At 40.0% G+C, this 18166-nt stretch overlaps 1 protein-coding gene across 1 annotated transcript in view; it reads right to left on the reverse strand.

Moving 5' to 3' along the window:
* ift140 (intraflagellar transport 140 homolog (Chlamydomonas)) overlaps positions 1 to 13483 on the reverse strand; it is an 81655-nt gene extending 68172 nt beyond the window's left edge. The window contains exons 1-8 of the mRNA XM_036581365.1: positions 13371 to 13483; positions 11583 to 11731; positions 8941 to 9165; positions 7289 to 7410; positions 5087 to 5232; positions 2452 to 2627; positions 1958 to 2049; positions 408 to 514 (exon numbers count right to left, since the gene is read on the reverse strand). Of these exons, the coding sequence (XP_036437258.1) occupies positions 408 to 514; positions 1958 to 2049; positions 2452 to 2627; positions 5087 to 5232; positions 7289 to 7410; positions 8941 to 9165; positions 11583 to 11729 (1015 nt within the window). The 5' untranslated portion in view covers positions 11730 to 11731; positions 13371 to 13483. The remainder of the gene's footprint in view (positions 1 to 407; positions 515 to 1957; positions 2050 to 2451; positions 2628 to 5086; positions 5233 to 7288; positions 7411 to 8940; positions 9166 to 11582; positions 11732 to 13370) is intronic.
* Between the last annotated feature and the right edge of the window lie 4683 nt (positions 13484 to 18166).

Here is an 18166-nt window from a genome sequence, read left to right on the forward strand (position 1 = left end):
CAGAGAAAAACAGTTCTAACCTACAGAACCGACAGAACACTCCCGACTTTGTAATAAAACCGAAAAAAACTGTTCTATTTTTAACATTTTCTATTTTTTGCTGAATTAAACATTAAAAAAATAAACATAAAATGTGCCATAACTTCTGCACAGGCCACACACTTTCTGAACATGTTAAACTCAGCAAATACACAGTAATTGTACATTAAAACATGCCAAAGTGTGTCTCTGTGGAGGATGTGCTCTTTTACTTTCACTTAGAAAACCAACAAAACTAAATAAGTATTACATGTAAAAGTATCAGAAGTTCTATGTATATTTGCATAGAAATGTTCACAGGTGTGTGTGTGTGTGTACGTGTGTGTGTGTGTGTGTGTGTGTGTGTGTGTGTGTGTGTGTATTCTCACCTTTGGCACTACAGTAGGACACACAGTTAAGCAGCTCTCCTTTCTCAAAGCCCAGATTTTCATCCAGAGACAGAACATAATTATCATCTCTCTCCAGATCCCACAACCTGAACACACACACACACACACACACACACACACACACATGCATGCGCACGCGCACACACACACACACACACACACACACACGCATGCGCACGCGCACACACACACACACACACACACAGATGAAAGAATGAATGAAAATTTGAAACAGAAATCAAATCAAACTAATCGAGCACTGAACACTGTTTACGAGTGTAAAACTGTGAAATGCCTGTAGAGTTTATTGTGTATTATATTGTGCAGGTTATCATACAGTGTTTTGTACAGTTTTTGCCTGTATTCACTGTATTAACTGTCTTGCTTGTCTGCTGCTGTCCCATGTTAAATGTAGCGCTGTGTCCTGGGAACTATATTTCATTCCTGACTCAACATGCCGGTGGTGAGAAGGAATGACAAAGTTGATTTAGAGGGATTTCAAAGTTTCTTTTCATTGTTGTCTATGGAGCAGAACACCCCGTGTGTGAAAAGCCCACCTCCAGCCTGTGCAGCGCACGTCATGTTTTTAAACCATGAATTTAAGTTGATAAGCCTTTTTATAAACTTTTATACTGAGTATTATGAAAAACAACCGACCAATCAAGATCAAGGACGCCTTCTCTCTAGTCTGCAGCAGAGGAAAAGCTTTCAAACACCTAAAGCTTCGACAGGGTTTTAGGGCCACTTTTAATAAAAATAAAAATAGTAGACTTCGAGATTAAAGTCAGAATATTTTGAGAAAAAGTCATACGGTACGATATTTCAAGAATAAGGTCGTACTATTTCAAGAAAAAAGTCATAATATTTCGAGAAAAAAATAATAGAATTACGATATTAAAGTGGCATTAATGCCAGGAAAGGTCAATATTGTGGCCAAAGGCTTTGCGGAGGGAAGCAGCGCCTCCTCGTGTTAAATGAGGGGCGGTGAGTTGGTGGAGTTTCTTTCATATCGATTCACCCATAAAGAAACACTCAGTCTCCCTGTCTCTCCTGCACATCAGCACCAGCCTGTTATTAGGATAAGAACCGGCTGAAACGGCTGAGCAGGAAACTGTGTTTATCTAGAATAAAGAGCCAAACGGACTCGGAGGAAACTGTCTGTCTGTGTAGTTGAAGGAGAATCTCAGACAGGGTCTCTACACGGCTATCGGGGGCTACATCTCCCCCCATTCAAAGAGCGCATGAAGTTTCACAGACAGTGAGAATGATGCTCAAAATGATCCACAGAGAGACAGGAGTGAGTGGAGCTCCGGCACCAGTACAGCAACCGAGACCCCAACACGTTATGGCAGCCCCCCTACAGTTAGCCCCCCTACAGTTATCCCCCCTACAGTTAGCCCCCCTACAGTCAGCCCACTTTACCCTTCAAATATTACGACTTTATTCTCGAAATATTACGAGTTTACAGTCTACAGTACAATCATACTGTGAATCGCTCATGTGTTAAAAGGTCACATGTCGAGGCAGACCTGATGAGCTGTTCTCCAGAAGCCGTGATGAGCAAACCACTCTCTGTCCACACGATGTCCGCGTTCTGTCCACCTCGTCCACTCAGTTTAACCTATAGAACACACACATGCATCACTGTTTTTACAGCACACACATCACTCACCTCGAGTTCTGTGGAGTTTGAAAGTGAATGTTGAGGAATTTCGGGGCAGTCGTGGGCTGGAGGTTAGGGAACCAGCCTTGTGGCCGGAAGGTCGCTGGTTCGATCCCCTGAGCCGACGGTATGTGACTAAAGTGCCCTTGAGCAAGACACCTAACCCCAACTGCTCCCTGGGTGTTGTGGATAGGGCTGCCCACCCCTCCGGGCAAGTGTGCTCACTCCCCTAGTGTGTGTGTTCACTAGTGTGTATGTGGTGTTTCACTGTACGGATGGGTTAAACGTAGAGGTGAAATTTCCCCGTTGTGGGACTAATAAGGGTCACTTAATCTTTTGTGCAGTTTGAATGGCTGTTACCTTACTGAGCTCTTGAGCGCCCCCCTCTGGTCCGAGGCTGAACTGTGAGAGCAGCAGAGAGTCGGTAACCACAGCCAGCACGGCTCTGTGCTCCGAATAAAACAGCTTCTGCACTCTGCCCTCTACAGTCAGCAGGGGCACACTGCGGCCCCGGTCGTCCACACTGAACACACAGCCTACAACACAAACAAACACACTACCGTTCAAAAGGTGGCATATTTATAATTTTGTATATTCTTTTATACAATGTAGATGTTAAGAATATCAGAAAACCCAGGAACCCACAGGGATCTTTAGATGTTTATTTCCATGTTTGCTATATACAAAAACATTTTGTCAACTTATCCGCCTTAAGATCTGATCAACACTTTTAAAGTGTGAAGAATTCTAGAAATTCATTTTTTACTCCATTCTGGATAATAATGTTATTTTATGTAACAGAATCTGATTGGTTAAGAAATGTTACTGATATTACTAGTGTTAATTTGTGATAACAGCACGTTATCTAAAATGTTTACTGTAATGATACAGTAGTAACTGTATCGTTCTGCTGAGCAGAGGTGGTAAGTGGTGAGTAACGACTCACTCTGCGGTGTCTAACTGCAACTAAGGTTCTACTTTTGCACATACAAGAACAGAAAATAGACACATTTGATAAAATGTTACCTGCAGCCCGTTTGGTCAGATTCTGAGTAACAGAGTGAACACAGGCCTACATCAAATGATGAACACGTCTTTGATCCTAAAGGTACGTTTACATTACCAGGTTGAAGTGGCTCAGATCTGATTTTTTGCCCTAATTTGACTCAGATCTGATGTTTTCAGGGCTGTGTGGACACAAATCTGATCTTTTTAAATCTGACCTGAGCCACTTTCATATGCGGTCCTAGATCGGATATGCAGATGGATGGATGGATGGATGGATGGATGGATAGAAAGATGGATGGATGGACAGACAGACAGACAGACAGACAGACAGACAGACAGACAGACAGAAAGACAGATAGATAGATAGATAGATAAATAGATAGATAGATAGATAGATAGATAGATAGATAGATGGAGAGACAGACAGATAGATAGATAGATAGATAGATAGATAGATAGATAGATAGATAGATAGATGGATAGATAGATGAATGGATGGATGGATGGATGGACTGATAGATAGATAGACAGATAGATAGATAAACAAGATGGATGGACGGATGGATGGATGGATGGAAGGATGGACGGATGGATGGATAGACAGACGGACAGATGGACTGGCAGACAGACTGATAGATAGGCATACAGACAGATAGATAGATATATAGATGAATCGATGGATGGATGGATGGATGGACAGACAGACAAATAGACAGATAAACAGAGAGATAGACAGACAAACAGATAGACAGATAGATAGGCATACAGACAGATAGATAGATAGATAGATAAATAGATAGATAGATAGATAGATAGATAGATAGATAGATAGATCCATCTTCAGCGTTACCATGGCAGCAGCACCGAACAGAAGTTAAAGCCTGTAAACGGTGGAAAAGCAGCTCATCTCACCTTTTTCTCCTTCGTCTCGCTCTAATAATGAAGCTGAGAGCTGATCAGAGTTAATTATCTTCTCAGCGAAGCTCGTTCTGCTTGTTAGTTTGTGCTGATGATGAACGTGATTCATTCACGTGACGTTACTGAGTAGGATGAGCTCATGAGGGTCATTTCAGGACGCTGGTTCGTCACATTAATGACAGATTTGAGTCACTTACCTAAACGAGTGTGAGCCATCGTGTCAGAGAGATCGGATTTGAGCAAAAAAACGGATTTGAGCAACAAGGCTTGTAATGTGAACAGAGCCTAAGAGAGCTTTTCAAGTGGCAAATGTGACGGAACCACACAGACTGGGGTTCATCAAAAATGAACAGAATACAATTCAGCAATAAGACAGGCTGTGAAATACTGTACAGACTGACTGGATCAAAACCCCATTCAGGTCAATCTGGTAAACACTGAAAACGCTAAGCTGAACCTGATACTGTGACAGTTTTATGGCTCTGTCTGTGAAGTAAAAGGGAACTAGTTTTTTGGTGGAAGGAACTGCCGATATCAAATATTTGATACAGTCTTCTTTGCTTTACTCTTTTCTTTACTGTGAAGGACTGTTACGTAAAGGCAATAGAACACTGGAGATCGTGTGTTATGGTGAATAACCACACGGCTGATGATCTACCGTACTCGCCTTCGGTTCATGCCAGCGACTGAATCACGGCTGAGATGGTATTCATGATAACACACTCCCTCTGGATGTTAATATGGTTAGAACTTCATTCTACATATTTTACATTTTTCTAAGTCAACAGAGAGTCTTCTACAGCTCTGCTCATCATTCGGCACACGTCTCTCAGGCTGTGATGTACCAGCATAATAATACACTACATTTTTACACTTGTCAGCAACCTATTCTAACTGTGGCTGTACATGTTTGTTAAAGAAATTCATAATACAGTCCATTGAACCTTAACAGAGAGTCCTAAAATCTCCATAGCAACAGTACAGTAACTGATAGAGCAGATAGAGAAACAAAGAGACAACACACACACACACACACACACACACACACAGCAGGCAGTATTTGTCTGACCGTCAGCTGTGCTGGCGTAGATGGTCAGTCCTTCCTGTGAGCCGGGAGACCAAACTCCACCCCCTTTACTGCTTTTCCTCCAGTTAAACTTATCCAGGGCATCTTCATCACCACTGACGGCCGCCTTCGCCAGCTTTGCCACATCCCTGCACACACATCACACTATTATACACACACGTTACATACACAGAACTCACATGCTCTCTCTGTAAACATAAACATATAAAAATGACATGGTATTAATACGTCCAAACATGGACATGCATCACATACATACACACTTTTCTCATAGAACCACAGTTAGCTCTATTATTATTGTACCCCTTGGTAAAGATGGGTAAAAAAAAAAGTCATGAAAAACTGCATTTGTGGTAAAATAGCTCAGCCGACACTGAAATTATGTGAACAAATTATGTGAAGAAAACAAAAACCTGTGTTTTCACCCATAATATTGGCATCTCATATTTTCACTGTGAAATTGAGCCATGTGACTAGACAATCTCTGACTGAAAGTTCCCCAGACCCCCCCATATTTTTTTAAAAATATAAGCCCGTTTTGAATTCGATGCCAGCAACACGTTTCAAAAAAGTTGGGATGGGGGCAACAAAAGGCTGGTAAAGTTGTGTAATGCTAAAAAAAAAAACACCTGGTGGTTAATTGATAACAGGTCAGTAACATGATCGGGTATGAAAAGAGCATCTCAGAGAGGCGGAGTCTTTAGAACTAAAGATGAGGAGGGGTTCGCCACTCTGTGAAAGACTGCACCATCAAATAGTGCAACAATTCAAGAATAACGTTTCTCAACATAAAATAGCAAAGAACTTTTGCTTTTCATCATCTACGGTACATAATATCGTTAAAAGATTCAGAGAATCTGGAGAAATCTCTGTATGTAAAGGACGAGGCCAAAAACCAGTATTAGCTGGCCGTGATCTTTGGGCCCTCAGGCAGCACTGCATTAAAAACAGACATGATTCTGTAGTGGAAATCACTGCATGCGGTCAGGAACACTTCTGAAAACCACTGTCTGTGAAAACAGTTCATCACTGCATCAACAAATACAAGTTAAAACTCTTAAACGCAAAGAAGAAAACAAATATAAACAGGATCCTGAAATGCCGCCGCCTTCTCTGGGCCTGAACTAATTTAAAATGGACTGAGAGTGAAGTGGAAAAGTGTCCTGTGGTGCGACGAATCAACATTTTAAGGTCTTTTGTGAAATCATGGACACTGTGTCCTCTGGGCTAAAGATCATTCAACTTGTTATCAGTGCACAGGTTAAAAGCCAGTATTCATGATGGTACAGGGGGTCATTAGTGCACATGGCATGGGTGATGTGCACATCTGTGAAGGCGCTATTCATGCTGAACGATATATACATGTTTTGGCAACATATGCTGCCATCCAGACAACGTCTTTTTCAGGGAAGGCCTTGATTATTTCAGCAAGACAATGTCAAATGTCATTCTGCATGTATTACAACAGCATTGATTGTAGTAAAAGAGTCCAGGTGCTAAAGTGACCTGCCTGCAGTCCAGACCTGTCACCACTGAAAAAATCTAGCGCATTATGAAATCAAAAATACAACAAAGGAGACCCCGAACTGATGAGCAGCTGAAATCCTGTGTCAAGTAAGAATGGGAAAACATTTCACTTTCAAAACTACAGCAGTGGTAAACAGGCCCCCGTCCCAACTTTTTTTGGAACGTGTTGTTGGCATCAAATCCAAAAAGGGCATATATTTAAAAAAAAAAAAAACAATAAAATTTCTCAGTTTTAACATTTGATATGTTGTCTTTTTAGTATTTTCATTTAAATATAGTGTTTAAATTATTTTAAACCTTATAATGTAATGCACATCATTGCATTCTTTGTTTATTTAAATTCTGCTCAGCATCCCAGCTTTTTTGGAAATGGGGTTGTACATCTCAGATAAATACAGTGAAACAATCATCTTGAAGTCTGAATTTTGTCTGTGCGTTAGTCCATATGTATAGATAATACGAGTGTGTGATGATTTAGGTGTACAGTTAGCATCGTGCTATATGATGGGGTATAAGCCTTGATTACTTGTTAGCTATATTAGCCTCATAGCTTCAGTGAATAACTAATGAATCAAAATGTAGATGCCAAACATGACTAGGCTGATCAATTAGAATAAAAGAAGCATTGTTTACATGTGGAGAGGGGGTGAAACTCACTCTGCGGGTGGTGTGGGCCTGAAGATGCAGTTGGTTAAGGGTTTGTTGTATTGCTGTTTTGTCAGGTGATTCCCGTGCAGTCTTCCTCGAGCGTCCACCTTCCACACGGCCAGAACCCCTGCCTACATACACACACACACACACACGGAATAGAAACATACTTAACATCTCCACAAAAATAAGCCTCAGTAACAGAGTAACGATAACAGAAGCAGCTGTGCTCTGTACAGTGCATGGACGTCTATAACCACTACAACAAGTCTGGAATCAAGAGTTTTAATATTATAAATCTTGTTGCGGATAAATGCAGAAAATGATTCTGATATGATGCTGGTAAATTACAACTTCACAGATTTCAAATAATTAGTATGAGGCTGAAAAAAATGTAGAAATGTTAGCTGAATGGAAAACAGAGCTGCAGAAGATCCTAAAATTACTGAGAAAGCTGCAGAGCGTCAACAATAATGTACCAATAAAATTAACATTCAAAATGCCTCGTAATTCTGTGTTGATCAAACTCTTGACAAAAATGATCATACAGTTATATGCAAAAGTTTGAACACCCCTGGTTAAGTTCCATGTACTGCTGAGTTTCTACAGGGTACAAACATAAATAAGTAAATTTTAGGACACAATTTCTATTTGTTTGTTGCGTTTTACATTACTTGAAAAAATAAAAAAATAAATAAAACATAAAATACAAAGTGTGCCATAACTTTTGCACATGCATTTGAAGTTTTTTTTTTTTTTAAATCCATTACAGAGCCTATAGGAAAGCTTTTCTAAGGAGGCACACTACAAAGCAGCTAATGGTGTGTATATATATATATATATATATATATATATACATATATATATACACACACAGACATATATAGATATTATATAAATTTATATCAGTCCAGTCAAAACAAAACTTAGTATCTCCAAAATGGTAACTTTACAAACAGAAGGAAAAACATACTTTACTTTTAATGTAAGTCAATGGAACCAGAATTTTTTCCAAGTAATTTTGGTCCATTCATCATGAAATATAAACACAATGTAAAGGGCAACAGGTATTTTCAAATTAGGCCATAAACTGCAGAACTACAAAAATGGAGATGCGAGGTTTTGTTCCGACAGATGTATATCAGTCTCAAAGGTGCAGTAACAGCCTGATTAATTATACGGGATAAAGAGAGGTTGGAAAATAGCCAAGTGAAAATTAATTAAAGATGGTCATAAGTGGACCTCGGGGAACAAAAATAAAATACAAGAAAACTGTAGGATATGGGACCAACAATTTCAGCAAACAAACTGTGCATCTAATCGTGCAGAAGTGTGTTCTCTGTATGTCCATGTTAACTTATTTTTAATTAGAAAGTCACCAAAAGCACAAACTTTTTATTTGCATGTGCTAATTTTAGTCATATTTAACATTAAATAAATTATTGGTCAAAATATTGAAACCACTTGACAATACTGACAATTGTAATTAGTTTTGATGTGTACTTTGTAATATTAATCTACATTGTGTAAGTAATCACTGTGTACAAAATAACAGTGATCATAAACACAATCACTGCCTCATGTTCGGATGAACGTCAGCGTGTGTGTTTCTGACAGAAAGCTCAGGACGTGATGGTGAGGTGATGGAAGTTGATGCTCACCTGATCTCCGGTGACCAGTCTGGCTCCGGTGAAGCTCCACTCCAGCAGAGTGATGCAGGCGGTGTGTGTGTTTGGGGGTAGAAGTGTGTGTTCTCCATGTGGATGTGTGAGAAGGAGGGTCTCTCCCGTTTCCCAGCCCACCGCCAGCAGGGGTTTGGTGGGGTGCCATCGCAGCAGTGCTGGACTGAAGCCACGTTCTACATGACACAACTCCACATGCTCTCCCTATATAGAAAACAAAACAAAACAAAACAACAACAAAACAACAGGGACAATATTAGGGCTGAATGATTTAGGAGAAAAATCGAATTGTGAATTTTCTGACCAATACTGTGATTTTTATTATTTTCTATCAATTTATTTCCAGGCATGTTTATGCTGAGTGATGTCACATATACAGCTCCTGTGCGTCGCTTCTGATTGGTCTAACTCATCTACAGGCAGTTCACAAGCTCTGTGTTATTAGGTTAAATTTCCCCATTTAAAACCTGTTAAGAGAACATTATTGATGACATATTCTAAAATTTGGGGCTCTTATGATTTGAAAATTGCGATTTTGATATAAAAGCAATTAATCTTTCAGCCTCAGGTGAAATGGCAAAAAATATAACAACACTGAGTGCATATCACTGCTGTCGGAACAAAACCTTGTATCTACATTTTTTGCCATTTTTCAGTTTTTGACATGATTTGAAAATGCCTGTTGTCCTTTACATTGTGTGTAAATTTTATGATTAATGGACCAAGAGAAATGGCCAAAAACGACTCGGTGAAAAAGTCTGATTTCATTGACTCACATTAAAAATACATTTGGTTTTTCCTTCTCCTGTAAAGAGAAGGAGATACAAGGTTTTGTTCCGACAGCAGTGATATATCAGATACTATATGCAGTTACTCTGCACAGGTAGTTGTATATATGCTGTCTATAATTGGTCAACATCTGTCAAAGTGGCTCAAAACTGATTTGAAAAGATCACACAGCTCCCAAAAACTCATCTTTTTCACATTCAGAGGAAAAATCCTGTAAATGTAGTTTTAATGCAGCAGAAACACTAAAATATATACACAGAACTGTTTAATACTATTTTTATGTGACATGTGGCCTCGTTTTTGGAAGTCACTAAATCTCTCGTTAGCCTCCGAATTCAAGCCAAAGTTCAGATTTTCAGCACACTTTGTTTTGGTTTTAAATCCACAACCCCTGGCCACTTTATCAGAAACCCTCTCTTGTAGCTCCTCCTTGCTGGTGTTCAGTTAGAGACCGTCTCTCATCTGTTGATGTATAGTTTGCATTAGCCCTCCTCTAGTCCTTTATCAATGGTCAGTTTCTGACCACAGAGCCTTGTCTGGATGTTTTTGGGTTGTGGTCGACTCTCAACCTAGCAGGACCACATTAAACACACACTAAGAATGCTTTCACATCTACCCTGTTTGGTGGGGACTAATCAAACTTTTTCTTTAGTTTGGTTGGTTCTGACAGGTCTGCCAAAAACTGCACATCACCAACCACTTCCAAATAAACCAAGAATCAATTATGGCGGTGGGAATGCATTTATATACCGATCAGGCATAACATTATGATTTGTTAGCCCCCTTTTACCCTGTTCTTCAGTGGTCAGGACCCCCATGGACCCTCACAGAGCAGGTACTATTTGGGTGGTGGATCATTCTCAGCACTGCAGTAACACTGATGTGGTGATGTGTTAGTGTGTGTTGCACTGTCGCCTCACAGCAAGGAGGCCCTGGGTTCGATTCCCCGGCCAGGTGACCAGGGTCCTTTCTGTGTGGAGTTCTGTTCTCCCTGTTCTCCCTGTGTCTGCGTGGGTTTCCTCCAGGTACTCCGGTTTCCGCCCACAGTCCAAAAACATACTGTTAAGCTAATTGGACACGCTAAATTGCCCCTAGCTGTGAGTGAATGTGTATGTCTGTCTGTCTGCCCTGTGATGGACTGGCAACCTGTCCAGGGTGTATCCTGCCTTCCGCCCGATGACAGCTGTGATAGGCTCTGCACATCACCAACCACTTCCAAATAAACCAATAATCAATTATGTGGGTGGGAATGCATTTATATACCGATCAGGCATAACATTATGACCTCGTTTCTACACTCATTGTCCATTTTATCAGCTCCACTTACTATATAGGTGCACTTTGTAGTTCTACAGTTACAGACTGTAGTCCATCTGTTTCTCTGATACTTTGTTAGCCCCCTTTTACCCTGTTCTTCAGTTGTCATGACCCCCATGGACCCTCACAGAGCAGGTACTATTCGGATGGTGGGTCATTCTCAGCACTGCAGTAACACTGACGTGGTGGTGGTGTGTTAGTGTGTGTTGTGCTGGTCTGAGTGGATCAGACACAGCAGTCCAGCTGGAGTTTTGGGATGGTGGCATCCTATGACAGTGCCAAGTTTGAAGTCACTGAGCTCATCAGTACAACTCAGTCTACTACCAGTGTTTGTCTATCTAGACTGCAAGGCTATGTGCTTAACCTTATCCACCTGTTAGCAATGGAGTGTGGCTGAAACACCTGAACTCAATAATTAAGAGGTGAGTCCCAATACTTTTGTCCATATAGTGCAGAGGAAGCAAAAGGTAGGGTTTTCAAATAAAGTGAGTGGGTGTAACGTCAGCGATGCTCACATGCTGCAGGTAGATGTCTACACTCCCTCCAGAGGCAGGGCTGACGGAGCCGACCGCCAGCAGAGGCTGAGAGGAGTGCCAGGCCAGGAGAATAGCTGTCCCACTGCTGTCTGGTGCCTCAACACGGTGATCAAAATACACGGCCATACCTTTAATGAACACAGGGGAAGGAACACAGTGAGCTCCCTAATGATACCAAACCAGTAGCTAATTAGCCGCGTACTAACAACTCATTATCTGGCAAGGTAAACACAGCAAGTAATGGCTCTTATTATGAGCATCGCTAGCTAAGTTCACTTCCTGTAGCTTAGGATCCAGAGATGCTCGTCACTATAACCACACATTTAGGTTGCTGTTATATTGTAAAACCCTTCAATGCATTATTATGAGCTTTTCAGGCTTCGGTAATGCTAATACATTGAAATTCACTGCTGTTTTTGCAGCACAGTCAAATGTAAAGGCTGTTCAGTGAGCCATACTGTGAAGCTAAAGGGAAAAGTTTACTGATCTCATTATTACTGTAGGATATTTAGCATGGAGAGTGAAATAATCCATTTTTATTAATATGTAGGTGTTAGCATTTGTTTCTCTGGATGAACATATGGAAACAAACCCCCTAAAATGAACAGTGGACGAACAAAGACCCCCTAAAAGACTCCCTAAATTAATTAATTTGTTTCTCTGGGTGAACATATGAAAACAAACCCCCTAAAATGAACAGTGGACAAACAAAGAGCCCCAAAGACCCCCTAAATTAATTAATTTGTTTCTCTGGGTGAGCATATGAAAACAAACCCCCTAAAATGAACAGTGGACAAACAAAAAGCCCCTAAAAGACCCCCAAAGACCCCCTAAATTAATTAATTTGTTTCTCTGGGTGAACATATGAAAACAAACCCCCTAAAATGAACAGCGGACAAACAAAGAGCCCCTAAAAGACCCCCAAAGACCCCCTAAATTAATTAATTTGTTTCTCTGGGTGAACATATGAAAACAAACCCCCTAAAATTAACAGTGGACGAACAAAGACCCCCCTAAAAGTTGACATACCCCTCTTTCCCAGAGTAAGAACAAAGCATACGCTTGTTTTTTCATAACTTTGATAGCTCCAGTTTATGAAACAGGTGGTTGTATGAAAATATGTTGCTGCAGAAGTTATGTAATTCATGAATATATGGACCAAAGCCTATGCAGGACTCTCTCTGATGAGACCACAGCTTAGGGAAAAGAGATTATACTACATTTTACACAAAAAAACATGGATTTATTCACTAAATCAATAAAGACTCATGACATTTAAACGGTTAAACCTGCTATTCGGTAGCAGTACTGCTGTTACATAAAGATACTTCACATTTGGGTTCACTTGTGGCTAATTTGGCTTTTCTTTTTCTCATCTTCCCGTTCCACCTTAAATGGTGCAGCAGCTACACTGTGGCGCCTCAAGCTTCACTGTGTAACTGCTGCACAATTTAAGGTGGAACGGAAAAATTACAAAACCAACTTCGGCGTCATTCATGTTCAGCCGTTTGCTAGTGTTTTTAAACGGGAATATGTATGAAAATAAAGCCGTTTGAGACCACATAATGCCTAACCGGTGAAGTTAAACTACACTGGACACCGCTGACCGTCTTGTTTAGCGTTACTGGGTAAGTTAGCTGGCACTGTTAGCCTGCTAATCCGTCCAGGCTAAGCGCATAACGGGGCCTGCTAGCGGGGAAAAGTTTACCCCCGGCTTCTGACCTGCCGGAGCTCCAGCAGCGAGTCCAAGCGCTCATTTAGACTCACCGTCAGCTGTTTACCCGGAGGAGAGGGGAAGTAAAGCCGCCCGTGTTTGATTTAGTCTCATATGAATCTGATCCTCCGTGTTTTCGCTGCTGCTGCTGGTCGACAGGCGTCGAGTCCCGGTTACCGAGACAACCGAGAGGGCGGGGCTACGGGAGACAGGCTGAGCTCTGATTGGCTGACACCTCCGGGAAAGACACAGCGACTGTACACGTAAGTTGTGATGCAGGCTGGTTATAATACACTCATTCAGGTAAAGTGGGTCTGTTTTTAATACTACTACTAATAATAACACTAATAACAACAGTAATTATAACTGATGATAATATGTATTATTATTATTATTATTATTATTATTATTACTACTGCTACTGCAGTTGTAAATTACTTCCTCTGTAGATTACTATTATAACACTGTAACAGTAACTATAGCTATATATATATATATATATATATATATATATATATATATATATATATTTAAAGAGAGAGAGAGAGAGAGACATATAGATAGATACATGTTTGTCTTGTATGTATGCTGCTGGAACACTAATTTCCCTTTGGGGATTAATAACGTGTTATCTTATTAATTTTATTATTATTATTATTATTATTAGTAGTAGTAGTAGTAGTAGTTGTAGTATTGCACTATAGGTTTGGAACACACTACCAATAGATATTTGCTGGACTCCCACTATCACTACTAGTTTCTTCACTTCAGCATGTAAAGGGGAACTCTACCATTTTTTTTCCAAATTTTGCATAATTAAACTGTTGAGATGTAAACAGAGTCGTTCAGAGTGGTTTGGTGTGAAACTCTCTGTTCTAGAGAAACTTACAGAGTCAGAACTGTTCACAGTGGTGGTGATAGGAACCAGACGTCCACCTCTAAAAGCTCCCTCACAGAAAGTTATTAAAATAAATTCCAGGCAAAGAAAACTTATAATTTCAGATTTTCCACTATTTTCCATCATCATCATTCCATATAAACTCAGGAGACTCGTGTAGGTTCACTGGTGGTTCTGCATAGTAAATAAAATGTCTATATTTGTGTTGTAGTCATGGTGACCCCTGGTTCTTATCACCACCAAAAAAGTTACTTTAACGTAACTTGTACTTTTATTCTACTTTTGAGAAAGTACACTCTTAAAAAAGATGGTTCTTCAAGGGTTCTTTAGTAAATAAATGATTGTATGTAGAACCATGACCGCTCAAAAAACCCTTTGCATGATTCATGGGCTCTTCAGACTGATGGAGAATATGCTTTAGATGGTTCTATATAGAACCTTTTTGATAAGGTTTCTATATAGCACCAAAAAGGGTTCTATATAGTTATGATGTCAAGTTTGTAACAATAGAAGAACCCTTTTTGTTAATGGTTCTATATAGAACCACTGTCTTTATTATCAACAACAAACTACTTGCTACTCTGCTTACCAGTTCATGGGGTAGGACAGGACAGTGAGGTCGATTGTTTTTTATTTGGTTGTTGTTGTTTTTATTGTGTGGCCCATGTTAGACGGTCTGTTCTAAGCTAACGGCCAACAGTGATATCTGCACGGTGGCTAACGATGAGTAATTTAACTCACTCACGAACGTTTCTTACTGTGATTCCAGTTTGTGCTGGAGTGAAACTGCTGGTGGGTAAATCTGCGACTCTGCAGTCAGACCCCTCTCCAAAACACGTGCAGGGCGGAGAGGTACATGCAGGGCATTGTAAGGAAGAAATAGTACCTAAAGAAAATATATTTTTTAACTCAGCACTATTTTATCATTATCAGCGTGACATATTAAAGCGTACAAGACACCTGCAAGTTCACCGGTCATTTCAGACAGCAGATAAAATGGTGAAATTTGTATTGCAGACAAAAGGACGTCTGGTTCCTAGTACTACAATGGTGAACTATTTTGACTCGTAAATTTCTCTAGAAATGCGCATTTCACACCAAACCGCTCTGAATGATTTTGTTTACATCTAAACCATTAAATGATTAAGTAATTTTTGATGGAGTTCCCCTTTAAGGTCTGTTAAAGGAAAGTGATGATAAACATGCTTCCGTCCCAACTTTTATGAATGTGTTGCAGACATCAAATTTGGAATGAGCATATATTTACAAAAAAGCAACAGAGGTTATAAGGTAAAACATCAAATATCACTTCTTTGTAATAATAATAATAATAATAATAATAACAATAATAATGATAAGTTCAATATATGTAGCTCCTTTTACAAACCCAATGACACTTTACAGAGGCATGAAAAAAAATATAGAGCAGAAGAAATAAAGTGCTGAGAAAAGAGGTTTTAAGCTTAGCTTTAAAGGAGGAAAGTGAGGGACAGTCACAGAGAGGTTGCGGTAATGTGTTCCATAGGTATGATAATGGAATTTTTTTTCATACCTCTATAAAGTGTCCTTGGGTTTGTAAAAGGAGCTACATAAATTGAACTTATCATTATTATTGTTATTATTATTGTTAGGCGAGTGGGGTCAGTGGTCGGTGTGGAACTGGACTCTGTGGTCAAGGTGGCTGAGAGAAGGACATTACACAAACTGCTCTCCATTATGGAGGATGATGGCCACCCGCTGCACACCATCATCACGGACAGGAGGAGCATGTTTAGTGGCAGGTTGCTGTCACAGAGCTTCTCAACTGACAGATTAAGGAGATCCTTTGTCCCCAGAGCCATTAGGCTCTTCAGCTCTTCCCAGGGAGGCCAGAAAAGAAGAGAGAAGAGGGAAGAGGAGAGATGAGGACTGAATCTGAACCTCATGTTAAATCATAGGTTTATCTCATGATAAAATCTTTAGGTTTCATTTTATCCATCTGCACCTATGAACACCTACTGTACATATTGCCCTTTCGGTAGCCACTATGGTGTATCTTGCACATCCGGACACTCCACACCTAGACACTTTATTTTGGTACCAACATCTGCACATATTATTATCATTATATATCATTATATGCCGTTACCTGTACATATCTGCACATATTTATTCAGTATGGTCATTATATGCCGTTATCTGTGCCTCCTGGTACAGTCATTATTGCACTGCCACTTTCATCTCAGGTTATAGATCTTATTCCAGATTGTCGTATTTTTCTATTTGTATATATGCCTGTAAATAGGATTTATTTATTTATTTATTTTATATTTATTCTTCCTGTTATATTGTTTACACCTTTATTTTTATTACTGTCCTCTGATGTGTGACTGCTACTGGCTGCTAAATTTCCTTCGGGATCAATAAAGTATCTATCTAGCTATCTATCTATCTATCTATCTATCTAGCTAGCTAGCTAGCTAGCTAGCTAGCTATCTAGCTATCTATCTAGCTATTTAGCTAAATAGTACTGGACCATGTAGAGATTTGTAGGTTAGCAGGACTTAAAATAGGATATGAAGCGGGACAGGTAACCAGTGTAACTGGCACAGATTTGGGGTGATATCAGCTGATTTCTCAGAGTGAGAGAGAATCCTAGCTGCTGAGTTTTCTAAACACTGAAGCTTTGTAAGGGACACCAATGAGAAGGGAGATGCAGTAGTTTAAGCAGAATGATATGAAAGCATGAACCAGAGATTCAGTGTCTTTCATGGACAGCAGGGGGCGAAGATGAGCCATATTATGAAGATGGAAAAAAGCTGTTTTGACCAAAGCCCTAATATAAGGTAACATTTTCAGTTAAATATAGGTCAAACAGAATTTACTAATCACTGCTTTCTGTTTTTATTAGACACACTGTCCCAACCCTTTCGGAACTGGATTTGAAGGATTGTTGGTACCACAAAAGCCCACTGTCTAAAATCTGTGCACAAAGCAGCTCTATAAAGACATGGTTTGACCAGTTTGGTGTGGAGGAACTCCAGTGTCCTGTGCAGAGCCCTGACCTCAACCCCACTGAACACCTTTGGGATGAACTGGAACATTGATTGTGAGTTAGGCCCTCTCGTCCAACATCAGTGTCTGACCTCACAAATGCTCTTTAGACTGAATGAGCACAAATTCACACAGACACTCTCCAAAATATTGTAGAAAGCTTCCCAGAAGAGTGGAGGCTGTTATAGCCACAAAGGGGGGTGACTCCACACTGTGGCGCTGCCACTGGACTTAAGGTTTGGGCCAACTGTGAAAGTGGAGAGGAGCCCGCAGAGAACTCTCAGTATGCTGTGCGCCTCTTCACAGCCTTTATTTAGTTGAGAATTGAATGTGTTAGATGTTGTTGTTGTAATGTGTATCTTGGAGTTTTCTACTTTTGTAGATTAACTGGTGTGTTTTAGATTTTTCTGTTTTCATGACCTTCCTGGTTGTGTCCTTGGCCAGGCACTTAACCCCCACTGCCCCAGGCGGTGCTGCAAAATGACTAATTTTCCTTGTAGGACCAACAAAGTACATAACATAACATAACATAACATAACATAACATAACATAACATAACAAGCAAGCTCATGGTGGCATCCTATGACAGTCACTGAGCTCTTCAGTGCAACCCATACTGCCAGTGTTTGTCTATGGAGACTGCAAGGCTATGTGCTTGATTTTACCCACCTGTTACCAATGGGTGTGGCTGAAACACCTGAATTCAATAATTAGGAGGGGTGTCCTAATACTTTTGGATAGTAGATATTCTGTGCATATACAGTGCAAAGCATAGTGAATTAATATGTTTATTGATTGTTGCGTTTAATGATCAGGTGCTTTTGGCCACATATATATATATATATATATATATATATATATATATATATATATATATATATATGTGTGTGTGTGTGTGTATGTATGTATGTACATTGA

Source organism: Colossoma macropomum, unplaced genomic scaffold (assembly GCF_904425465.1).
Source record: "Colossoma macropomum unplaced genomic scaffold, Colossoma_macropomum, whole genome shotgun sequence".
NCBI lineage: Eukaryota > Metazoa > Chordata > Actinopteri > Characiformes > Serrasalmidae > Colossoma > Colossoma macropomum.